Genomic DNA, 26,384 nt, shown 5'->3' with positions numbered 1-26,384 from the left:
TTGGAGGAGGGATTTCAGGCAAGAAACAGTGTGATGGGTGAGGTGGGGACTCAACAAATGAGGAGCGCCTCTCTCAAAGCGTCGGCCTGAGTGGAGCAAGTGACGGCACAAGAGCTTGGGCGCCGCGCTTTCAGTCATCTCTCAGGAGCCCCTGGAAGTTCAGCTGTGACTCAAGAGACCTGCTGGAATCCTGGCTTTACCATCTTCAAGACCAAATTGGTTTGAGTTTCGATTTCTTCATCTGAGGAAGGGGATAATAGCCCATCCAAATAATTTTTATGAAGAAGAAATGGATGTCTGACATGAGCTTCATTTACTGAGCGTCCACTACCTGCAGGGCACCGCGTCTTGACAACAGCTCTTCCAGGTAGATACCATCACCTGCATCTCACAAATGAGGACCCTGCAGTCAGTTAACCAGCGTGGAGGCAGCAGGGCCGCAGGGTCTCACTCAGGGTGGCTCTCTTACTGCCCAGTGATTCTTCTGCTTCTCAGTTAAGCCCAGACTCAGTCAGTGCTGACAGATTTTCGTACCTTGGAGAAGATGTGCAATGCCAAAACAGAATCCAACTGCACAGAAAATCCTGTTGAGCACCTTGATTTGGAAGACAATGTTTTAGACCACCAGTTCTTTGGTTTGAACAACTGTCTGTTTTCAAATGGTTTCCAGGGTTTACCACTACTTTTTAAGACCAGGCCTGGATTAGAGCATCACTGTGTCTCATGGGAGCCCACTTTGGTATTTTCGGCTCCAGCGGTTTCTGCTTCGCCTTCCCCTTGCTTTCTCTGAGGGCAGGCAAGCCCGCACGTGTGCAGAGGTCTCTCCCCAGCCCACCCCCACACTCCTCCCCACTAGCTGTTCTATATTTGGAGGTATTTGTGACATACTCCTGTTTTCTCTTGATTTAAGAATCTAGAAAATGGTTTTCAGTTTACAATATAATTACTGTTCAGAGAAAAAAAATGTTATAATAGCTAACATTATTTGAGTTTCTGTTAAGTGTGAAAATGTCAGTTGCTCATGTCCGACTCTTTGCAACCCTATGGACCGGACCGTAGCCCACCAGGCTCCTCTGTCCGTGGAATTCTCCGGGCAAGAATACTGGAGTGGGTTGCCATTCCCTTCTCCAGTGGATCGTCCTGACCCAGAGATCAAATCTGGACCTCCTGCATTGCAGGCAGATTCTTTACCATCTGAGCCACCAGGGAAGCCCAAGTTTATGTTAGGAATGCTGCTAAAAACTCTGTGGATTAGCTGATTTAATCCTCACCACAACTCGAGAGTATGTACAGGTGATATTGTGATGTGAGTAATGGAGATGCTGAGGCGTGGAGCCACCGGATTGCTAGCTGAGGGTGGCTGAACCCTGCAGCCTCCTATCCTGGAAGAGTGAGGGCCAGCCCACCCTCGTCACTGTCCCCAGATCTCAGTGCTCATCTGTCCCAGAACTCCAGCTCCAGCACCTCCTGCCAACCCGTCTGCATCTTGCTCCACTCCAGTTTTCTTGTCACATAAGCAAACCCCTGCACGTGTTCCTGCTGAACTTAACCTACTTTTTTAACATTTATTTTTAAATAATAATAATAATTTTTGGCTGTGCCATACAGCATGCAGGATCTTAGTTCCCCGACCAGGGATCCCACCCATACACTGTGCAATGGAAGCGTGGAGTCTTACCCGCCAGACCATCATGGAAATTCTTAACCTTTTTTCGACTGATCTTATTCCCAGGATTCTGAGTATCAGCAGCCCCAACCACTGAAGGAGTGCCTTCCTCTGTGACTGACTCCTCCATCTGTGTCATCAATCTCCCTCATATGGGGAAGGGACTCAGCCCAGCCCCCTGTGATTGTGGTCCCCCAGTGACCCCCCATTCTCTCCAGCATACTTGGAGACCAGCAGCAACAACAGGATGTGGACTGGAGCCTCTTCCCATTTCTGCTGCTGTCTTACTACCCCAGCCTGTTGGAATTGGCTCAGTATATCACAGCAGTCCTTTCAAATAAAAGCATCCTATTAATTATATGACACTATGAGAGGGCTATGGTGAAGCCAGCTGTTTTTTTTTTAATTCAATTTAACAGTGTTTTCCTACTTGTAATGGGACCAGCAAAACAGCAGTTTACAACAAAGCACTTACATATTTTGCATAGTACCCAAAGGTGAAAAACCAGAGGCTCCACCCAGTGCTTGGTAAAACAAAAAAGAAAGAGGAAAAATACAATTTACCTTCGGACTATGTAAATGCTTTGTGAAAACTTAAAAGCAGATGTATGGAAGAAAGTAAGTGAATCTATACTGACTCCTTTGTATCCCTTTCCTGCTCCTACACACACACACACACACACAGCCATTACTGACACTGTTCAAAGGTCTTATAACAGAGCATCATTCAAAAACTCAGGAGGATTGAAAGGTGGTTAGATGAATGAAAATGAATTATTCTATCACTGTATGACTTCAGAGTGACTAGGAGGCTTAAAAACACTTTCACAAACTAGGCTTTGAGATGACACAGCCAAAAGGGAGGAGATTTAGCCCCAGGACTGTGAGTTATACCACCTCAGAAGCTAAGAAGGAAAGAAAGCTGCTAACCGGACAAAAGTCATATTTACACAGCTTCAAAAGCATCTACACGTTTTAAAAAATATATAAAATATCCATACCACCCTTTTGTTGAAAACACCGTTCAATTATCTCTTCAAATCATGAAGGATGATGTGCCTGGTTAGCTTTGTACTTTGAGAGGCTTAAGGTTTTGAATTTATGTTGCAAGATTATTTACACAGTCACTAAATCAAAAGTGACATGTGAAAAATATGAAGTTTTTATCAGCTCATGATTCAAAGACAACATTCTCGGGTGTGGGGGGTTGAGAAATCAGGAGGGTGCTTACTGACAGCACCTGCCTTTGGCTGCACCAGGATCAACAATGCGTTGTCATAGGTGTGCGCGTCTTGTGCAACTGTCGACGCCCTTCTGGGACTCAGGCTTGGTTTATCACAGTTTAAGAATTTACCCAAAGGCACCAAGCCGGTCCATAGACTCGCTGGGCGGTAGATGTATCTACCGATGTTTCTCCTCATCCCTTCCAACAAAAACCAGAACCAAGCACTGACCTACAACACATTTAAAGAAAAAAAAAGTCTCCCTGCTAATGACAAGATTTTCTCATGTTTCCTCTTCCTTACTGTGATCATATAAATGGGACAAACTGCAGAAGTCACCTGATACCACTGTTTCCCATATCTGTTGCTCCCATAACTTTTACTTTCGAGTCTTGAGGGAAAGTGCACTAAAACCAAAGCTGCTTTTTACAAATAATGACTTTCTCAAAGTTTAAAAATCTACATGAAGTATTACAAACGTGTTCTTTAAGAGCCTGGCAGGATATATACTTGGAAATACAAACTGTATCATGACTGTTGGGTTTTTGTAATCATCATAGATTGTTTGCCAGAGTGGAGACCAGAACTTCAATTGCACTGCTCACGGCTCCTTAAGTTCACTAGGCTGTTATAACCTTGTTCTAGTTCATTTTAACATGGATTAGACAGTAAAGAATCTGCCTATAATGCAGGAGACCTGGGTTCCATCCCTGAGTTGGGAAGATCCCTTGGAGAAGGAAATGGCTATCCATTCCAATATTCTTGCCTGGGAAAGTCCATGGATAGAGGAGCCTGGCGGCTACAGTCCATGGAGTCTCAAAGAGTCAGATATGACTGAGCGACTAACACTTTCACTTAATGTGTCCAGCAATCTTTTCCGAATTCCATCCTTCACACCACCTTATTCCTTTTGCAATGTATCATCAAAATGATTATGTTGTGATGAAGTACCTTCCTCAGGGTCCCTAAGATTATGGGTTAGCAAGATACACTTAAACGTATATGCTTCCTTTTTTTTTCCCCAGGAGGTTAAAAAAAGAGAAAATGACAAAAGGAAGAAACCTGAAGGTGAAGAGAATCTGTAGGAGTTTTATGGAAAAAAAAAACCCTTGATAAAGGAGCTTTATATGTTGTCAGAACTGGTTAAGATTGGAACACATTTTATTTTATTTTTTTTGTTGTTGTTTTATTTTTTTTTTGTGGCCGCCCCACCCCTCCCTCCACCCAGCTCTGTCCCCGGAACACATTTTAATAAATAAGGTGGTACAAAGTTAGAATTTGGTTTTCTCCCTGTCAAGAGGATAGTTTTCTTGGACTATTGATCTGATTTTTTCCCTTTTTTATTGAAGTATAGTTGATTTACAATGTTGTATTAGTGATCTGCTTTTTATAACAGATTATAAAATTTCTTTACCTTTTAAATAGTCTGTATTTGCCTTTGAAATCTTTTATTGTCACTAGGCTAAATGAATAAGTATTATTTCACAGTGAATAAAAGGGAAAAAAAAATCCTTTTTTTCTTTGACACTGACTGTTTTGTACTGCTTCAAGACTAGAAGTTTCATTTCTGAGGTAAGGTCTGAAGCCCTCAGGGCCTCCTAAGCTGTGTTTTTTTTTAAGTCAGTTTTCGGAGGGGTGGCCGGGGCCTAGCCAAGCCCTCACAAGGCGGGGTGGGAGCTCTGAAGCACGTTTGGTTCAAATCACTGAAACAGGTTTGGGCGAGTTGAGATTCACCTCTAGTTACGAAGCTCTCTGAGCCGGGCGAGGTAGGCCACTGTTTGAAAGTGGCGGTTAGCTGATGTGCACAGTTGTCATTTATCTTCTGAATATGGGGAACACAATACGAGAAGTTGCACAGGAGGAAAAATAATCATCACCACTGAAAAAGACACACAGTGAGGTCATTACTAAGCAAACATGGCGTCTACGAGGCAGCAGGAGAACGTTATCCAAGTGATGGTGTCCTTTCTACTGACTGTGTCTTGACTAGATTCAGACAGTCCACCAAAACCCTGTTACATCTGTGGGACCAAATTTTTTATTTTTTTATTTTTTGGCAAACAGAATTGCCACCCAGTTAGAACCCTTAGGTGTCTGCCTTGGGAATAAGACCACAGGAAAAGCATATGCCCGTAAGAGCACAGCTCACTTCCCACCCCCCGCCACCTCTCACATCCTTCATCCTCCCAAAAGGACCACCGTGGGCACAATCGGAAGCCACGCGTAAAGCCTTATGTACCTACTTCAGCTTGCTGCTTTGGAGACAGATTGTCACAACTTTCTGTCTCCAGGCACCTCGAGAGTTACCATTTGGAAGCAGAGTATTGATAATTCATCGATTTGAGACAATGAATCCTGCATTTCTAATGCAAAGAAGTGGCATTTTAATATCGGTTATTTATATATCAATAATAGAAAGAACTACCAGACATGAAACGGACACATCTAGCACCACAGCTCAGGCTTCGGCCGAGGACATGTGGGTGTACAGCGGACCCATCAGGGATCCTTCACTGTGACTTTCAAAATTGTTTTTGTTCTTAAGTCCTCAGAGTTTACATGCAAATTGTAACACCATGTGCTTTTGTTTTGAATAAATGCTTCTCTTTGGAAGGGAGGAAAAGTTTAGTTTCTGCATTGGCTTCATAAAAAAAGAGCCTTCAACTTCAGAATGACTTATACATTGTTTATTCCAGCCAAGAATACATATAGCATACACACCTTGCTGTGTTCTGATACAGGGAGATACAGAGAGTTTTCAACTCTCTGTAGACCACAGCAATTTGGGAAGATGGTATCAAGACCAATATGGTAGACCCAAGCCACGGTGGGGTGTAATATTCTACTCACAAAGCTCCCTACAGAGCCAAAATGTAGTCTGTCTTTTGGAAATTCACCTGAAATTAATGTTCGTTCTCCTTTGCCATGAAAAAGCTCTCGAAGCACTCAAGCAGAATCAGAATTATGTAACCAACAGAAACTAAAGGGTTTGGGGAACCAAAGTCGTGGGAGATTTGTGAGCTGGGTTGTGTAAAATTAACGTTGGTAATTTTAAGCCCTTTTAATGGAATTGTTCTCAAGAACACAGTAAAGCAGAGCATATTTTTCACAGGTTAACCTTGGATGAGATGAATGGACTCTTCTGTGAAATACCTACAAATTAACTTTTTTCAAGTAAGTAAATAGAATATATAGTTTATTGTAAAAGTACTTTCTTCAGGAAATATGAAAATATGATTATAAACACACAGCAAAAACGACATTGGTGTTGCTCAATGACATTATTCATTGTGACAGATCAAAATGAGCACAGTCTGTATTATAGTCCCAAGTGCTGAGAATCAAGAAAGACTCAACAAGAAAAGCATCGCACTAACCACGTGTCCCTGGCCACGCCACCACCATTTCCACCAGGCTGCAGGTGGATACGTTCGTGTTTTACAGTCCTCTGCAGATCTGGGGCCCAAACTCTGAGATGTAGGTGGATCACCTGGATGTCAATGGAAACTGCTCATTTCCCTCACATCCTGGGATACACATGGGCAGAGTGGAGGAACCTGCATCATTTTTACCCCAAGCATCTGGAGATGATCCTGATCTGAGAGGTTCAGGGAGGAAGTTATCAGTGGGAGGAAAACATTCTGAAGGCAGGTGTTACCCTTCTGTTCATCTGGTTCATGGGTGTCTGGGTTACGACCAGACTCATGGATTCCCTTCTCCTTACTTTTTCGATTCAGGGTAATTAGACTAGAAAATCCCTTTCTAGGCTCTGCTTTGGAGAGACTGGGGTGTTAATCTTTGCTTCCCAGATTGGACTAGGCCTGCCGTTAAGATCTGACATCACCATAGCATCTGATGATTCAAAAGGTGGTTGAGCTGAAGCAGCCCTGGTCAAGCAGCCCTGGTTAAGCTGCTCCAGGTCAAAGCAAAACTCATGCCGCTCAACAAAACAAAACTCATTCAACAAATACTTACCCAGCATTGCCAGGCACAGTACAAGTTGCTGAAGACTACTGGTAGACCTATTATTTGGCTTAAAACCTGAAGCATAAGCTTAGGGGGCATGTTTTAGAAACACATTTAAAAAATCTTGAAGCTAAGAGTAAAGATGCCAAACTTTTCTATTTTGGAATATGGTGTGGTTGATGATACCTTTAAAGTCACTTAACTAAAAATTCTACACTGGATATTATTCCTGAAAATATCAAGTTGTTCATGATTGCATGAGAAAAAAAAATTTTTACCATGCCTATAGCTTTTATAGATTTTGGTTAATTAGATCAAAGAAGATCAAATGTTAAGGAAAATTAGCTGCTATAGAAACTGTTCTTATGGTTACCAGTGAGAAATGATCAGAGCGATAGATTGAAAGTTTGGAATTGACATAGATGTATTTTTAAAATAGGTAACCGACAAGGACCTACTGTATATGGCACAGGGAAATCTGTTCAATATTCTGTAATAACCTAAATGGGAAAAGAATTTGGAAAAGAATGTACATTTATATATGTAACTAAATCACTTTGCTGTACACCTGGAACTAATAGAGCATTGTTAATCAACTATACTCCAATATAAAATAAAATTGTTTTAAAAAGTAAGAAAAAGAAAAAAAAATCTTGAAAATGATGTTTCTGATGGGTGCATGCACGTGTGTTTTGCACAGGGGTGTGAATGTGAGATAGTCTATAGCATCTTGCACTCGGCTTCACTGCTTTAACAGACAAGGAGGAGCCCAACAGAGAGGTGGTGAGTATGCATCAGTGGGCATAGAGACCCCTAACCTGATGAGCAGCCTTACCTGTCCTGGCATCCCCTAGACCATTCCTCCCCCTGGGCACAGCATGCCGGGGCCAAAGCTGGTTCCTGAAAGTTTTCCTAATGGATTTCTCTTCACAGGTGCAACCCAGCAGCCATCAGCAGGTGGCACGGTCACTGGTCCAAGGCCAACTTTGCCCCTTGCTATGGGAAGGGTGTGTATGCTGGACATGGGAAATGGAAAATAAAAGCCTCCTGAAACCCAGTGGCAAGGAAGAACAAGACTCATTTATCCCACTACCCCATCTAAGGTGGTGCTTTTCAGGTTTCTTCAAGTCATGACACATAGAAATGGATGGCATGGTATGTGGACAACCCTGGGCCACAAGCTTACAGCAGGAGACCTGCATGGGAGCTGCAGCACCCAGGGGTCCCACATGCCCCAGCTAATGCTGGGTGAAGGCCACTTGAAAATAAAGGAGCTTGAGATATTGTAGATGATCTGCTCCCTTGGCCAAAGCCCACCTTTAGAACACAGTTCCAGAAGGTAGAAAGATGGACTGCGTGGCTGAAGGTGGGAAGCATTAGCAAATCCCACGCCCAGGCCTTGCTCAAGGCCAATGCAATCAAAATCTTTGTGGGCAGGACCAGGTTTTCTTTTTCAGGTCTCAGCTGATTCTAACATGCCACTAAGGTTGAGAAGCATGGCTCTGTTGTGTTGTTATTGTTATTCAGTCGCTAAGTCATGTCCAAATCTTTGTGACCCCATGGACTACAGCACGCCAGGCTTTTTCAGCCTGGGTCTTGGGTCTTTTCCAGCAAGTCAGCTCTTTGCAACAGGTGGCCAAAGTATTGGAGCTCCAGCATCAGTCCTTCCAATGAACATTCAGGGTAGATTTCCTTTAGAATTGTCTGGTTTGAACTCCTTGCAGTCCAAAGGGACTCTCAAGAGTCTTCTCCAGCACCACAATTCAAAATCATCAATTCTTCAGCGCATGACTTTAAAAGAATAAAAGACAACCGGGAAACTAATCCTACCACCATAAAACCAGAGACTGCAAGCCATGTGACAGAGCTGTTCTTCTGGGTTCCCTTACCCTCCCTGCTCTCCGCCCGGGCACCCTTTCATTGCTTTGTCAGCAAAAGTAAATAAATTAATAAATAAAAGAATAAAAAACCAAGGTCCTGGAGCCAGAGGGAGCTGGAATCCTGGTCTTTCCCCATTTGCTGAATAAGGGTGAACGCATTGCTGAGCCTTGTGGAGCTGTGTGTTCTTATCTGTTAAATGAGGTCAATAACAGGCCCTCCTATAATGTTATGGCGGCACATGGAATGGTGGAGGCGATGAACCCAGGCCAGCTTTAAATGTAATTTTCTATTTTGAAAAGCTTCACTTGATTATTCAACCTTCACTGTTTTGAAGCTCTGGCTGCTGGGTACAGTATTTTACCCAATAATTAATTCACATATTAAGCAAACTCTTGAATGTCCACTGTGGCTCGCCTGATACTAGGTACCAAGGATTCAAGGGTGAGACCTAAGTTAGAAGGAGCTTTCCGAGGAGGTTTCTATCTAAGTCGAGGCTGAGTGCTCGGCAAGTGAGACGTTATTAAAAATTGAGATGGGGCTTACAGTCCTGTCCTGAGCTGTTTCACTCTAAACACCCGGTGTTACTCCCCGCCCATGGTCACTGCTCTGCCATCAAAGGCTCCGGCGCTTCTCCTGTGTCTAAGGATTGGGCTAAGGGATCCCAGCCTTGTTATTATTTGCCTGCAAGGGCCTTCTGCCCACGTTTATTTTGAACATCTGTTAACTCTCTACTTCGGTTAATACCAAATAAAACTTCAGTCACCACCAGATGCAAAAATATAGAAAATGTACCAGAAACAGCATTATGGTTAATATAACTAGCGAGGTAATCAGGACATGATGGACGGGGCTGGAGCTGTTCTGTACCCACGGCCCAGACAATAGACATGACCCTGAACATCCCCAGCTGAGATGAAGGGTGAACATGTGTATCTGCCACATGTTATATAATAGAAGTTGAATCACAGAACGCAGAACAGGCCACTGGGACTCCCCCGGTGGCCCAGTGGTAAAGAATCTGCCTGGTAATGCAGGGGACAGGGCTTCGATCCCTGGTCCAGGGAGATTCCACATGCCACAGGGCAGCTAAGCCCGAGTGCCACAACTACTGAAGCCCTGGAGCCCTAGAGCCGGTGCTTCGCAGCAAGAGAAGACACCACGATGAGATGCCCGTGCACCACAGCTAGAGCGCAGCCCCTGCTCACTGCAGCTAGAGAAGGCCTGTGTGCAACAGTGAAGACTTAGTGCAGCCAAAGAAATTAATAAGCAAAAAATAAAATTAATTACTTAAACTTAAAAAAAAAAAAAGGACAGGCTGTTGATCATAGATCAAAGGTGATCTGTGATACCAAAGTCACAACGATCTGCTTCTGCATCGACCCTGAAATGTAACCTAGATTTTGTCTTGAAAAATGTAGATGAACAAATAAAGATGTATCCTGAAGAAAGAGACCACAGAATAAAATTATCTGCAGACTTAGCATAGGAAGCAAACTACATCCCAAGGCTACTTACCTGTTTTATTTCTCTTCCTACTTCGCTTATACCACCTCAAATGTTATTTGATTGTGTACTTGTTTATTGTCTGTCTTCCACCCCACTCCCATGTAAACAAGAGAGCAAGGACTTTTGTTGGCTAGTGTATGCCACAGTTGATAGAGAACACAGAATAAATCTGTGGAATGAATAAAAGAATATGACAGGGAAAACTACAGGCCAGTGCCTGTAATTTGGCTGCACTTTTCTTCGGATAATACTCTAAGGTAAGACTTGATGAGCTAGATTACTTTAAAACTCAGGCCTATGTTGCTCCCAGAGGCAGAGCAACTTGGCTGAATCTGCTAGTCTAAGATACTGAAGCTGATGAAAAGAAGATGAAAAGAAGAAACAGAGAAGAAGAAAAATTTCCCTTATTATCCTGGAAAGACTTTCCATTGTTCATTGGCCAGGTGCTTTTCCTCCTTTTGAGTCACTGCATAAACTAATTTCTTTTTCTTTTTTTAAGTATATTTATTTATTTTTTTACTGTATCAGGTCTTAGCTGCTGCACATGGTCTCAACAGTTGCCTCAGTATGAGGGTTTTTTCTCCAAGGCAGGCAGGATCCTAGTTCCCCGACCAGGGATCAGACCCAAGTCTGCTGCATTGCAAGGAGGATTCTCAACCTCTGGACCACTGGGGAAGTCCCTTCTTTTAGTTTTTTGTAAAGATCAACCAATCTTGCCAATCAGAACTGCTCATCAGTAGACTGTCTTCATTGTGTGAAGGTCCACAGGCATTTCCCCAGCAGCTGTCTCTTTCCATTTGAAGTGAAGTGAGAGTCACTCAGCCGTGTCTGACTCTTTGCAACCTCATGGACTATATATAGTCCGTGGAATTCTCCAGGCCAGAATACTGGAGTGGGTAGCCTTTCCCTTCTTCAGGGGATCTTCCCCACCCAGGGATCGAATCTCGGTCTCCCATACTGCAGGCAGATTCTTTACCACCTGAGTTATATTCAGTGCCATGCAGCAATTCCAAATGAATGTTTAGGGAACAGTTTGCAAAACAGGGTACATTAATTTGGGGGCATTTTTGTTGAGATCCTAAAGTGTGAGCCTGTGAGATGACACCTGGGGACCCACTGTGTGTGTCTAGGGACCACAGTGTGAACTGGAACTGTTGACGTCACAGTCAGAGCGCAGAACCCCTAGCCCTGACACAGGATTACAGAAAACTCCCGAGCCCGGCACGCAGAAGTTACCTGGAATTCCACACCATGAGAATGCAATTGTCCTGAAACTGCGGACCAACCTCTTAATGTTGCACACGCCCAGCTTTCCCTTCAGTGCTGCCGTTGTTGTTTTAGTCTCTCAGTCGTGTCGGACTCTTTGCCACCCCATGGACAGTAGCCCACCAGGCTCCTCTGTCCATGGGATTCTCCAGGCAAGAATACTGGAGTGGGTCGCCACTTCCTTCTCCAGGGGATCTTCCCAACCAAGGGGTTGAATCCAAGTTACCGGGAAGCCCTCCCTTCAGTGCAGCTCCAGGTAAAGTGCCGTGGAATGGCCAGCACGTTGGGGGTGAAGCCTGCCAGAGCCGGCTCTCTGCTGGCAAGGCACACATGCCTAGCACTGCCATCCTAAAGCACCAGATACACACACCCCTTGGGTGGCCATGGGTGTTGACTGCAAGGCTGAAAGCTGAGTCTCTTGGGTTTTGCAATTAGCTACATATGCCAGTATGCTTAGTAACTCTGCTGCTATTCAGAAGAGACCAATTCAGCATAATCTTATGTGGGAGTTAACTCATTTACTTGGTTTAAAAGATATAAAAGCTCTGTGAAGCACACAGATAGGATGGTTCAGGGGACTGTAACATGAGATCTTGTCTTTCACTTACAGGTTAGCAGCTCTTTTAGCTAGGCATTGCCTCACTGCCACCCGATAGGTTTGCTTAATCAGTTGTATCAACCCACTTCCTGGTTTTAAGAAGTCCACATCAGAATAGCATCAATATAACAACTGCTGTTAATATTATTTTTGATCAAGGTGACCATTAAGGCTGAAATAGACCTAACTCTGAACTCAGATTTACGTTTTCTTTTAAAGCAGGGATCTCCAGCCTCCAGGATCTAATGCCTGATGATCTGAGATGGAGCTGATGTAACATAGAAATAAAGTGCACAATAAATGTAATGTGTTTGAATCATCTTGAAACCATCGTCCCCCATCCCTGGCGCAGTTCATGGAAAAATTGTCTTCCACAGAATTGGTCCTTGGTGATAAAAAGATTGAGGACTACTGTTTTAAAGCATGGGCTTCCCGGGTGGCTCAGATGGTAAAGAATCTGCCTGCAATGCAGGAGACCTGGGTTTGATCCCTGGGCCAGGAAGATCCCCTGGGAAAGGAAATGGCAACCCACTCCAATATTCTTGCCTAGGACATTTATTTAGTGGCTAGGTAGATATTTCAGTGTCAACATTCAGTTCAGTTCAGTTCAGTCGCTCAGTCGTGTCTGACTCTTTGCGACCCCATGAATCACAGCACGCCAGGCCTCCCTGTCCATCACCAACTCCGGGAGTTCACTCAAACTCATGTGCATTGAGTCGGATGCCATCCAGCCACCTCATGCTCTGTCGTCCCATTCTCCTCCTGCCCCCAATCCCTCCCAGCATCAGAGTCTTTTCCAATGAGTCAACCCTTCACATGAGGTGGACAAAATATTGGAGTTCAGCTTCAGCATCAGGCCTTCCAATGAACACCCAGGGCTGATTTCCTTTAGGATGGACTGGTTGGATCTCCTTGTAGTCCAAGGGACTCTCAAGAGTCTTCTCCAACACCACAGTTGAAAAGCATCAATTCTTCACAGTCCAACTCTCACATCCATACATGATCACTGGAAAAACCATAGCCTTGACTAGATGGACCTTTGTTGACAACGTAATGTCTCTGCTTTTGAATATGCTATCTAGATTGGTCATAACTTTCCTTCCAAGGAGTAAGCATCTTTTAATTTCATGGCCGCAGTAACCATCTGCAGTGATTTTGGAGCCCAGAAAAAAAAAGTCTGACACTGTTTCCACTGTTTCCCCATCTATTTCCCATGAAGTGATGGGACCCAATGCCATGATCTTAGTTTTCTGAATGTTGAGCTTTAAGCCAACTTTTTCACTCTTCTCTTTCACTTTCATCAAGAGGCTTTTTAGTTCCTCTTCACTTTCTGCCATAAGGGTGGTGTCATCTGCATATCTGAGCTTATTGATATTTCTCCCAGCAATCTTGATTCCAGCTTGTGCTTCATCCAACCCAGCGTTTCTCATGATGTACTCTGCACATAAGTTAAATAAGCAGGGTGACAATATACAGCCTTGACATACTCCTTTTCGTATTTGGAACCAGTCTGTTGTTCCATGTCCACTTCTAACTATTGCTTCCTGATCTGCATATAGGTTTCTCAAGAGGCAGGTCAGGTGGTCTGGTATTCCCATCTCTTTCAGAATTTTCCAGTTTATTGTGATCTACACAGTCAAAGGCTTTGGCATAGTCAATAAAGCAGAAATAGATGTTTTTCTGGAACTCTCTTGCTTTTTCCATGATCCAGCGGATGTTGGCAATTTCATCTCTGGTTCCTCTGCCTTTTCTAAAACCAGCTTGAACATCTGGAAGTTCACAGTTCATGTATTGCTGAAGCCTGGCTTGGAGAATTTTGAGCATTACTTTACTAGTGTGTGAGATGAGTGCATTAGGAGGTTTTAAAAAGGCTATGTAATTTGTTACCAATATTACTTACTTAGGACAAATTAGATACCTAGATTTTTGTTCCCAATGATGTTAGTGGGGACCTTGGATTTTTGCGTTAGATATAATCAGGTCTGTTCTTAAACTGTGCAGGGCACAAGGCAAGATTATAAGTGAGGTTCACCTCCCATTTGTCTAGATATTTACAACTTAGAAATCAAGCTAACAAACTCCTTGTATATCTATTTAAAATATTTTAATGCTGACAATATTTTTTCTTGACAGTTTTTAGTTTTTGGTTTCACTTATTTGATGTAAAATTATTACAGATCCAAACTGGGTGGTTTTCCTGGTGATTCCAATTCCAAAAGCAGCCAGAATTGGAGACTTGTAGGCTCCCATGAGCAGAGAAGGCAATGGCACCCCACTCCAGTACTCTTGCCTGGAAAATCCCATGGACGGAGGAGCCTGGTAGGCTGCAGTCCATGGGGTCGCTAAGAGTCGGACACGACTGAGCGACTTCACTTTCACTTTTCACTTTCATGCATTGGAGAAGGAAATGGCAACCCACTCCAGTGTTCTTGCCTGGAGAATCCCAGGGACGGGGAAGCCTGGTGGGCTGCCGTCTATGTGGTTGCACAGAGTCGGACATGACTGAAACAACTTAGCAGCAGGCTCCTATGAGGGCTTCCCAGGTGGCTCAGACAATAAAGACTCCACCTGCAGTGCAGGAATCGCAGGAGATTCAGATTCGATCCCTGGGGTTGGAAGATCCCTGGAGGAAGGCTTAGGCAACCCACGCCAGTATTCTTGCCTGGAGAATCCCACGGACAGAGGAGCCTGGTGGGCTACAGTCTATAGGGTCACAAAGAGTCAGATACAACTGAAACGACACGTGCAAAGTTCCCCTGAAACGGAACAGTGATCATCACTGAGGTGGTATGGATCAGCCTCTGTCTCATAAACACCTCCAAAGACCTGTTTTGCATCTTACATGAAACACTGGTAAAGACACACCACATCATAGATATATGCAGTACTACAGTTAATTTGAACCCTTATGTCCAGTCCTGTTAGCTAAAACCCACCTGATAATAAAAGTGAATAACAATGTGAGTAATTAACCTTGTTGTAAAATGTAGAAGTCAACTCGCTTACTGAATCCTTACTTAGGGTTTGTAAACCAAAAAAAAAAAAATAGGGCACATCAGTGCATACCTCAGGGAACCTTGCTAATTAAAGAAATGAAGATGGAGATGTATTTTCAATGGTGGAATGGCCATTATGATATAGCACAAAATATCAAAATATTCATTGAGTAAAAGACCTATATTCACTTGGAGGGACCATATAGAGCCGTATGGTGAAAATCAGGATCGCTCAGGAAAATTGCAGAGGTTCTTGTTTCATTGTCTGGGGTCTCGCATGGTCTTTTAATGCTTCCCAGGTGCTTCTAATGTTTACCTGTGTCCAATTTACCACTTTCTGGGGACAATGTTCTAAAGCAGGGGTCCCAAACCTCTGGAATCTAATGCCTGATGATCTGAAGTGGAGCAGATGTAACAATAATAGAAATAAAGTGCAGAATACATGTAATGTGCTTGAATCACCCCAAAACCTCCCCATCCCGGTCTGTGTTAAAATGATTTTCCATGATACCCGTCCTTGGTGCCAAAAAGGTTGGGGACCACTGTTTTAACGGTAATCTTTAGTCTAGAAGACAGTAAATAGAAATAGAATAAAAAATCACCTACGATATTTCAAAATGAAGTAAAGACTCTTGCAGGACCTTTGATTTACAGAAAGACATCATATCTTTTAAGATCACTTGTTACAAACAGCATTGTACTTTTATACTACAGGTCTCCTCTTGAAATCCTTGAAAAGAAAACCAAGGAAAAACCCCTTCCCCTCTGGGCTACACCAAGGAAAAGATGGATAAAAGAGGAACCAGGGGGCTGGGAAAGGTCCCACAGGCTGAGAAGGGTTCAAGACACCCTAGAATCTAGAGAACTTGGCTTGGAATTATTATTTGTCATTCCATGGCCACGGCCAACCTAATATCCTAAAATGTATCCCCCAAACATTGATGATATGGTGAGATTTTCCTAGAATTTGGAAGGAGTATCTGACAGCTATGGAAAAAAACATGAAGAACTATTTCTTCCCTATATCTCTGGCTACTAAAAGTTGTGGTTTTGTGTTCAGAAGTTCAGTCATGTATGACTCTTTGTAACCCCATGGACTGTAACCCTCCAGGCTCCTCTGTCCATGGGATTTCCCACGCAGGAATACTGGAGTGGGTTGCCATTTCCTCCTCTAGGGGATCTTCCCAACCCAGGGATCGAACCCGAGTCTTTTACATCTCTAGCATTGGCAGGCAGATTCTTTACCACTAGCATCTCCTGGGATTGATCCCATTAAACTGACTGCTGCTTTGAAATGACCATTTAATTGCTTTCCAAGTCCCTCTGCCCCAAATCCAAGGGGAAGCAAAGCAACACACGGTGACCAATTCAACATCCACACCATTGTCTTCTGACCAGTGTCATCTGCTTTAGGTGTAAGCAACAGAAACAGAAGCTACTTGTAAGGCTTGTTTCCAAAAGTCTGGACATATGGTTAAAAACATCTCCTTGGAATGGCTCAGCAGTTCTAAAACATTAAAGATAAAGGACCAGAAGATACAAGCAAGGAGGCCTTTGAGCCTGTAAGAATCCAGGCAAGAATCCAGAAATGAGGCTGTTACTGTGGTCTAGGAAATGAAGGAATGGGATATATTTGGAATTTGGAAGGCAGTTTGAGAAGAAACAATTGCTGGGTTTGGCAGAGGATTAAGTATAAAGGCAATACTATGTGTTGGGCACAGGGCCATGGCGTGCTTTCTGTAATCACGTATAATCCTCCCAATAACCGTGGAAGAATACATATTTGCGTCTATTTCACAAGATAGAACATAGGCGCTTAGAAATTGAACCTACCTAGGTCCAAATAACTATTAAATGGGAGTGTCAAGATTCAAACCTGGGAATAATGAACCACAAATTATTTCTGATGTTGCTCTCTGGATACCACAGCTCACTGTATGTGACAAGGAAGCACAGAGAAAGATTGAGAAAAAAAGATGAACACTGTATCTTCTCTTATTAAGTTGGAGAAAGAGATATTCAATTTATGATATATGTTAAGTATCAGGAGGTTGGGAGAGGGAGAGGTTTAATTATGTATATGCTTTTTAAATCTCTGTATATATAGTTCAGTGCTGTCCGACAGTAATAAACAGCGAGACACACATGTAATTTTGTACTTTCTGGTAGCCACATTAAGAGTAAAAAGGAACAGGTGAAATCAATTTGATATATTTTATTTAACTCAATTATTATTTATGACTCAATATATTATCCTACCCACTCCAGTGTTCTTGCCTGGAGAATCCCAGGGACGGGGGAGCCTGGTGGGCTGCCGTCTATGGGGTTGCACAGAATCGGACACGACTGAAGTGACTTAGCATTAGCATATTATCCTACTGGGGCTTCTCTGACGGCTCAGTGGTAATCCACCTACAGCGCAGGAGACACAAGATACACAGGTTCGATCCCTGGGCCAGTAAGATCTCCTGGAGGAGGGCATGGCAACTCACTCCAGTATTCTTGCCTGGAGAATCCCATGGACAGAGGAGCCTGGTGGGCTGCAGTCCATAAGGTCACAAAGAGTCAGACACGACTGAAACGACTTGGCACACATGCATATTCCTTTATAAAATTATCAGATAGTGAAGTGAGATTAACAAAAACCAAAAGAGCAGTCTTCGTGCATTTATGACAGTGATTTCATCAGTGCTCTCTCCTTAGGCTGTAAGTTACCTGATACCTGTCACATTATAGGAGGTGCTCAAAAAATGCAATGAGTGCTCTTCTGAAGCCCAAGTGCTCTGTTTCCATTTCATTTGAGCAGAAACAAGTAGGGAAAACTCTTTATCCTGACATCAGCCCATGTGAGCTCATGCCTCTTTCTCTACTCAACAGCCTAACCGCCTAAGATAAACTCCCTAATAGGTTCTGCCACAGCCCCCAGATCCAGATGTGCTGAGGTGGGGGGGGCAGTGGGGCCCGGGGGTGCAAAGTAAATTGTTTCCTTGGAACTCCTTTAGAAATGAGTGGACGGGGACTTAGGAGGGGAGCTCTCCTCAGAGTGGTATACACAGCCTGTCTGTAGAACAGCCTCCCCCCTTCACATCCTTTTTATATTTGCTTATCTGCCTTGAGCTCTTACAGTTCCACTGCCCTTCATTTTTTTTCAAGCGAGACTATCTTTCTGGACTTTTGCCAGCTGTTCTAAATATACTGCCCTACTGATAAGAGTCTCGATTTTTTTCCAGTTCGCAAGTTGGAGGGCCAAGTGATCCCTTATAAAATTCTAAGACTTGATAAGAAAGTGTGTTTTAGCAGAAGAGGACAGAAGAAAGGTCAGGGGGAGAAATTACCATCCTTTGTTTACTATGCTAAGAAATGTGAAGATCTCAGAGGAGCGAAATATCGCAGAACTCCATCCTCGGTGACACTCTCATGCGTACTCGGCTAAGCTCTGGATCAAACCCTGACTCACAGATTTACGTTCGTGTCCCAGGGCAGCGTCTGGGGCAGGGGTTGGAGCGGGGGAGGCACGCAGGTGCGTGATGCCTTTACGTTCTACTCCTGGCCGCAGTGAGGCCACGCTGCAAAGCTGGTCAAAGGAAGAACAGTTAGCTCATCAAATACATGCACTTTCGGATTACCTTGACTCGGGGTATTTGGTGAGGGTGGCCAGGCTGCTGGTGTACATGTGGCCGCCCACGTCAATGTGGACGGGTGCGTTGGATTTTGTGAGCTGTGCTGGAGTAGGAATGCCTTGATTGTTCAGTGGAGATGCAGGAGATCTAGTGATCAGAGGTCTTGACATATTGGGCCGACTGTCCTACAGAGAGAAAAGCAAGTTTAGACATGTTTGCTTTATTCAGTGGAGAGAAAGGAAATGCATACCTCCTACAGAATAAGCCAGTGACTAGCGCTGATATTTGTTCACTAATAAATTCTGGAAAATCAACAAGCTCTCACTTTTACTATCATGCATGTGAAAAAACTCCGAGATATATGACAAAGAAAAGGAAAACTTCCAATGCTCAGAATCAAGGAGCTGAACTAATGTTCATTTCACATAGAACCATGCACTGTGACGGCTTATTTTACTAATGAATTCTTGCATTTAACAACTGGTTAATGGCTTGTGGAGAACTACTATTCATTACAAATGAAAAGATAATCAATACTTGAAACGGTCTCCATCCAGATAAAATACATATGCTTTATCCTTCTCTTGGAAAACTACCTTATTGCTATGGGCTGGGGATAAATACAGACTTTTAGCACTTGGGTTCTGCAGAATGGTTTCTTCCAAATCAGGAAAAAGGGGGCATGACTGGTCTAACCATCAGTTCACACACTCAAAGCAAGCTTGTAAATAGGTACCAGAAATTCATCAGTCAACAGATGAAACAAACAAAAAAATAACCCCCATCTACCCACTGGGTTCCTGCTTCTCTCACTAGAAGACTATGGAACTGGGCACACTTTGAAAAGCGTGTCCCCTCCAGTGGTCAGGTACGTGCTTGGGAGCCATGAGCCAGCCGCTCTTGTGCGTGCTGAGCTTGTAGTAGAGATCATTTTCCAAGATGGGGCTGAGGCACATGGCCGGGCGCAATGTGCTGCCCCACAAAGATATCCTGGAAGCAAACAAAGCAGAAGGAGGACATCACACGATGGCACAAGAACATGCTGAAGAAATTGTACTCTTGAGAAAATAAAACCTGCCATCCTTTCCGTGGATACAATACAAATATTGCAAACACCATCCAAACATGGTCAATCGCTTTCAAATTAGAGCCCAAACCACAGACAAGTCAAGTCAGGTCTCTGGCACTCAAAGAAGGGGGTCAAACATTTAGAATCTACAATTAGGAAAAAGCTCAAACAGCACTTATGTCTGAATTCTGCCAGGCGATCGCCACGAGGGTGCTTGTAGATTTACAGTTTAGCCAGAGATTGTTTGCAAATAACGTGCGGCAGAGTCAGTGATAAGGCATAATAAAGGGATTTTGAGAAATGCCTTTGATGGAGATTACAAATGGGAAATCATCTAGTTTTTGTGCATAAAGCCCAGCATGATGAAATATAAATTTGCAAAACATCCTAGATTTTATGATCCAAAACAGCTTCAGGAGTTACCTGGGGCACAACTGTTGGACTAGTTAGCATTAACCACATGTCCAGGCAAGACTGGGAATGCACGTTTCTTCTGAAACTCCGCATCCACTGTGAATGGGGTGGTGACTGAGCTTTTACTCAAAATGTTGACCATCTGTGTGGTGCTTTTCTCCATGCTGAATTAAACAGAGCCCAGGAACAGTCATAGAAAGGGTTCATGCTTTATTTCTTCAACTGGGGGAAGTGGGTTTGTAGACGGTCACCGTGTTATTCTTTGCATGTTCCTGTATATTTTTAACAATGCAAAATAGATATTAAAAAACACAAGGGATGATTGCAACACAGAGAGAAAAGTGAAAGAGGTACTGGATGGGGAAAAGAACTAAAAAAACAAGGACACACGTCAGTAGGAAATGTAAAGCAGTGAAAGCTGAAATAGTCAACAGCATTTTAAAATCTGGGTGTCAGAAAATGCGTTTTTTCCTTTAAAAGTACAATCATAAAAGTACAATAATATAATCCACTTTTAAGAACTACGTACTACCTGACTTGCTTTTAGAAAATGATTTCTTGGCTAAAGACACACACACACACACACACACACACACACACACACACACACACACACACCCTAGTCTCTGTTACAATTCAGTCCATCACAGCACTGTAGCGTCTGTAATAGTTTTTCAATTGGACACATTCTATACCCTGCCTCAGGGTGCTGGGGTGAAAATGAACAGATTTGCAGGGTTAATACTGTAGTTAGACTGTGACCTCACTCAGCACAGCTCTAACACTGCCAGGTCTACGGAGAAGGAGGAAAAAAGAAAGCGTAACTGATCGGTTGAAGGAATCCAGATTTCTCAGAATATATACCATGTACACTGGAAATCATATATGTATGGATATTGCTAAATTTAAAATTAAACCAGTGTTTCCTTGTGGGGGGAGGATGGGAGGTGGGGGATTAACCCTTTAGGTCAAAGTTTCCTAATGGGTGGGCTCAGGCAGATTAGTAAGACTTTTTTTTTTTTTTTTAATTGATTTGTCTCTGCCAGATCTTGTGGCACACAGGATCTTCTCTCTCTGTGGCGGCTTCAGGATCTAGTTCCCTTAGTCGCTCAGTTGTGTCCGACTCTTTGCAACCCTGTGACTTTGTGACTGCAGCACGCCAGAATTCCCTGTCCTTCACCACCTCCCAGACATGCTCAAACTCAAGTCCATTGAGTGGGTGATGCCATTCAACCATCTTGTCCTCCGTCATCCCCTTCGCCTAGTTTCCTGACTGAGGATCAAACCTGTGCCCCTGCATTGGGAGCACAGACTCTTAGCCACTGGACCATCAGAGAAGTCTCCCCCCATCCCCGTTTTTTTAACTGAAATATAGTAGATGTAACAATGCTGTGTTAGTTTCATGGGCACAGCAAAATGATTCAGCTATAATATCTATCTCTATGTCTATACAGCTTCCCTGGTGGCTCCGACGGTAAAGAATCTCCCTGCAATGCTGGAGACCTAGGTTCTATCCCTGGGTCTGGAAGATCCCCTAGAGAAGGGAATGGATACCGACTCCAGTGTTTCTGCCTGAAGAATCCCCATGGACAGAGAAGCCTGGCAGGTTATAGTCCATGGGGGTCACAAAAATTCGGATACGACTGACCAACTAACACTTTCATTTCACATACACACACACACACACACACATATATATGTATATGTATATATATCTGGTCTTCTCAGGTGCCACAGTGATAAAGAATCTGCCTGCCAATGCACGAGCTGTAGGAGACACCAGTTTGATTCCTGGGTCTGGAATATCCCTTGGAGAAGGAAATGGCAACCCATTCCATAATTTTTGCCTGGAGAATTTCATGGACAGAGGCGCCTGGCAGGCTACAGTTTATGGGGTCACAAAGAGTCGGACATGACTGAGCACACAAATGTGCACACACACACACTCACGCATCTATTCTTTTCCCTTATAGGCTATTATAAAATACTGAGTCTAATTTCCTGTGCTATACAGTAGGTTAACTTATATGCAGAGTACATCATGAGAAACGCTAGACTGGAAGAAACACAAGCTGGAATCAAGATTGCCGGGAGAAATATCAATAACCTCAGATATGCAGATGACACCACCCTTATGGCAGAAAGTGAAGAGGAACTAAAAAGCCTCTTGATGAAAGTGAAAGTGGAGAGTGAAAAGTTGGCTTAAAGCTCAACATTCAGAAAACGAAGATCATAGCATCCAGTCCCATCACTTCATGGGAAATAGATGGGGAAACAGTGGAAACAGTGTCAGACTTTATTTTTTTGGGCTCCAAAATCACTGCAGATGGTGATTGCAGCCATGAAATTAAAAGACACTTACTCCTTGGAAGGGAAGTTATGACCAACCTAGATAGCATATTCAAAAGCAGAGACATTACTTTGCCAACAAAGGTTCGTCTAGTCAAGGCTATGGTTTTTCCTGTGGTCATGTATGGATGTGAGAGTTGGACTGTGAAGAAGGCTGAGCGCTGAAGAATTGATGTTTTTGAACTGTGGTGTTGGAAAAGACTCTTGAGAGTCCCTTGGACCGCAAGGAGATCCAACCAGTCCATTCTGAAGGAGATCAGCCCTGGGATTTCTTTGGAAGGAATGATGCTAAAGCTGAAACTCCAGCACTTTGGCCACCTCATGTGAAGAGTTGACTCATTGGAAAAGACTCTGATGCTGGGAGGGATTGGGGGCAGGAGGAGAAGGGGACGACAGAGGATGAGATGGCTGGATGGCATCACTGACTCGATGGACATGAGTCTGAGTGAACTCTGGGAGTTGGTGATGGACAGGGAGGCCTGGCGTGCTGTGATTCATGGGGTCGCAAAGAGTCGGACATGACTGAGCGACTGATCTGATCTGATCTGATCTGATACAGTAGGGTTCCTGTTGGTTCCAGTAAGACTTGAAGGGTTACAATTCGTCTTTGGTGAGCCCTTCTAGCTCTTCTCTGAGGCTCTGTCTTCTCATCCTGGGAGTTTTCTGTGTTCTGCATTTGTCCCCTTAGTTAGATCATTTCTAAGGTATTAACTGCTATTAGCTAATGGAATAAAGGGTTTTCACTCAGTATTTTCCACATTGGTGCAGGCTAAAAGGACTTTTTAAATCCACAGGCTGGGGATAGGAGGGCGTGTTTGGGGCTAGGTGGTCTTAGCGCTTGTAGGAGACACTCAGATCTGTTGCACTGATTCCAGGTGTTTCAGTTGACTCAGCCGTGGCTACCTCCTCCCCTCTCCAGTGACCAGAACTGGCGCTCTCTCTTCTTTAACTGGACACTGAGGTCTCAGATAGGATGTCTGCACCTGCCAGCAGCAGCTACTTCCCTACCAGCCTAAGGATGAAGCCAACACCCAGGCTGGCTGAGCTGGATCCTCCCTGGCACTGTTGAGACACTGGATCCACCGACTCTGAGCCTCCAATCTCTATGTTTCCTGATACTCGGGAAGATAAATTCATCTTTAAAGCTAGACTGAGCTGGGACTTCTGTTACCTACCCTGCTTCCTACCTTTCCTGGATACAGCCACCTCCCCATGGGGTCATTTGGGTTGGTGAGACTTGGTCTGTGATGCCCAGAACAGCTGCTTGCAGACAGACATGGCAAAACTTTCTATCCTATTATCACCATGCTTCAGCTCCACTTTCCCATCTTTAATCACTTTCCCAGCATCATCTCATTAGTTTATGTGTGTCTTTCAACATCACTTCCGATGAGATGAAAACCATGAACTTTAACCAGAAGAGCGCACAAGTGTTTTGAATGTGCCAACATCGCTGCTGGAGAAACAGCTCAGGGCACTGAGGTGTATTTGGAAAGTGGCCAGACAGAATGGTGGTGTTTCTGATCATTCCTCCTCTGGAACAGACTCCTCACCCGGGTGGTGGGCTGGTGGACGGAACCCCATCCTAATGTTAAGTTACTCAGTTATGGCCCCCTCCTCGTGTAGCCCACTGTTCCCTCCTTCCACAGTCTCAGGCAGTGTCCCTAAGGATGCACATACCCCGGGGGACAGGACAGGCTGGTCCCTGGCCTCAGCAAGCTGGTTCAGTGGGAGAGAGGAGACAGGAAACAATCAAGTACAATAGGCAGGGGGAAGCCAGGTTACTGTGGCACTTTTAACTACGAGGACATGTAATCCAGGCTTGGGGGCTGGGAGGAGTGGTGGGGAAGACTCCCTGGAGACAGTCTAAGCTGAAATCTGATAGGTGAGAAGTCAGCTCACTTTGGGATGCAGGAAGGAGACCACACGGTACATTCTAGAAATTAATTCACAGCAAAATTTCAGTACACTGTGAGAATTCTCCTACTTGTTTTCTTTCCAAGTACAGAGGGAAAGTGCAGGAAATGGAAGCTTGAAGATGATGGTCTGAGGACCACAGAATTAAATGTCAATTTACAATGAAAATATAAATAAACCCACCAGAATATTATTATGATGGGAAAACGGGGAAGAAGAGGAGGAAGGAAACTCATAGCCAGTTTTCTAAGCAGCTGTCTAACAGAACTTTCTGCAAGAATGGAGACAATTTTCCATACCTGCACCATTTAGTAGGGTGGCCACGTGTGGCCATTCGAGGACCTGAAATGTGGCTAGTGCGACTTAGGAACCATATTTGTAATTTTAATGCATTTTAACTAGTTTAATGTAATGTAGGTAGGTCAAGTGTTGGAGGCAACACTGGAGGCAACCCACTCCAGTATTCTTGTCTGGAGAATTCCACGGACAGAGGAGCCTGGTGGGCTGCAGTCCAAGGGGTCACAAAAGTCGGACACAAATGAGCAACTAACTCTAAGGTTAAGTGTGACTAGTGGCTGTCATGTTGGACAGGACAGCGCAGTAAACCTTGTTTGAATTTTTCTTGATATATGGAGGCCCAAATCATGATAAACTTGACCTTTAATCACTCAGGGAGAAGCAGGGGCATTTTAAAGTGAATACAAATGGTTTATGACCCCATCCTTTCCAACACATTCATTTCTGTCTCCCCTTCTAACTGTACTTCTGCCTTCTTTACTGATTTTATGAAAATTAAAGAGATGAGTAACCACGCAGTAAGGATGCTGCACATACTACATCTCTGGGTCTCAGAGAAGCAGCTGAGACATAAAAGCACATCCTGAATGACTCCGTTCCCAAGATGTTACAGGCAGCAAAAGGAATCTGTGATGACAGAGCTCAGAACACTGGCCACCTTCTTTTTGGCAGGGCGGGTGGCTGGTTAGGAGGGGATAAGAATGAATCTTCTGGAGAGCTAAAAAAGTCCTGAATCTTGATCTGGGAAGTTAAACAGTTATATACATACGTATGCGCATGTGTGTGTGTTCAGTCGTGTCCGACTCTTTGAGACCCCATGGACTGTAGCCCGCCAAGCTCCTCTGTCCATGAGGCTTCTCCAGGCAAGAATACTAGTGTGGGTTGCCATTTCCTTCTCCAGGGGATCTTCCCAACCCAGCGACTGAACCCGAATCTCCTGCATTGGCAGGTGGATTCTTTAACTGCTGGCTGAGCCACATTGGAAGCCCATACATACGTGCACCTAAGATTTATTCACTTGACTTTTAAGTTCTACTTAAAAAGAAAATAAACCAGAAAATAATCTCGGAAGAAACTCCTCCAATCCAAACACTTTTCTGTCCAGATAGTCATTTAAATTACTGTGAAATACTTCTTTTAAAAGCCAAAAAGACACTTCTTATTTCCTCGCATCCGATTCCCCAAATCTGACTCTAATACCTGGACATGAAACGGTGCCTGAAATTCTATTTCTAATTCTCCATCCCCTCATTTCTATCCTATATAGATTTTTCAGGCATGTTGATCGGTTTATCTTTAAAATTTCCATTTCTCAGCTGCTTTCAGTCTGCGGCTTCCTTGTACCTTAATCATCCATCTCACCTACCCAACAGAGCAGCAATGATTCTGGGCGAGGAGAGTCCTTCAAGGGATTTGACTGCAGGCATCTTTCAAAAGAAGCTAATGAAAAATGTGCCTCCTAGATCTAACCTTGCTGTGTGCTGTTCAAACAGGAGCCCCAGGGGCACCGCCTGGAACAAATGAGCTGAAGTTTAAACTGAAAGTTTTAATGACTTTATTTGTTAAGAACGTATGCCCCTGCCTCATGTCACGTTCCACTATCAGGCTGGACTATA

The 26,384-nt window shown here is 43.8% G+C and overlaps 1 protein-coding gene across 9 annotated transcripts in view; it reads right to left on the bottom strand.

The window, feature by feature from the left end:
- The window catches only part of KCTD1 (potassium channel tetramerization domain containing 1), a 214,346-nt gene that overhangs the window by 33,154 nt on the left and 154,808 nt on the right, over positions 1–26,384 (bottom strand). For 5 of the 9 annotated variants that reach the window (XR_015153783.1, XR_015153780.1, XM_086372900.1 and 2 more), the window contains exon 2: positions 18,729–18,907. Coding sequence is in view for 5 of the 9 variants with exons in the window: in XM_086372900.1 (XP_086229026.1) it covers positions 18,729–18,907 (179 nt within the window). In the remaining 4 variants the exon portion in view is untranslated. Of the gene's footprint in view, positions 1–4,623; positions 4,769–18,728; positions 18,908–20,214; positions 20,478–26,384 lie in introns of those variants that run through there. The other 4 variants (XR_015153782.1, XR_015153781.1, XM_086372899.1 and 1 more) reach the window with 3 other exon arrangements.

This window comes from Bos grunniens, chromosome 24 (genome assembly GCF_055505025.1).
Source record: "Bos grunniens cultivar Pamir isolate PY7600 chromosome 24, Bosgru_T2T1.0, whole genome shotgun sequence".
In the NCBI taxonomy this organism is placed as follows: domain Eukaryota; kingdom Metazoa; phylum Chordata; class Mammalia; order Artiodactyla; family Bovidae; genus Bos; species Bos grunniens.
The sequence above is the reverse complement of the archived record's forward strand: the minus strand, read 5'-3'. Positions and strand labels throughout refer to the sequence as shown.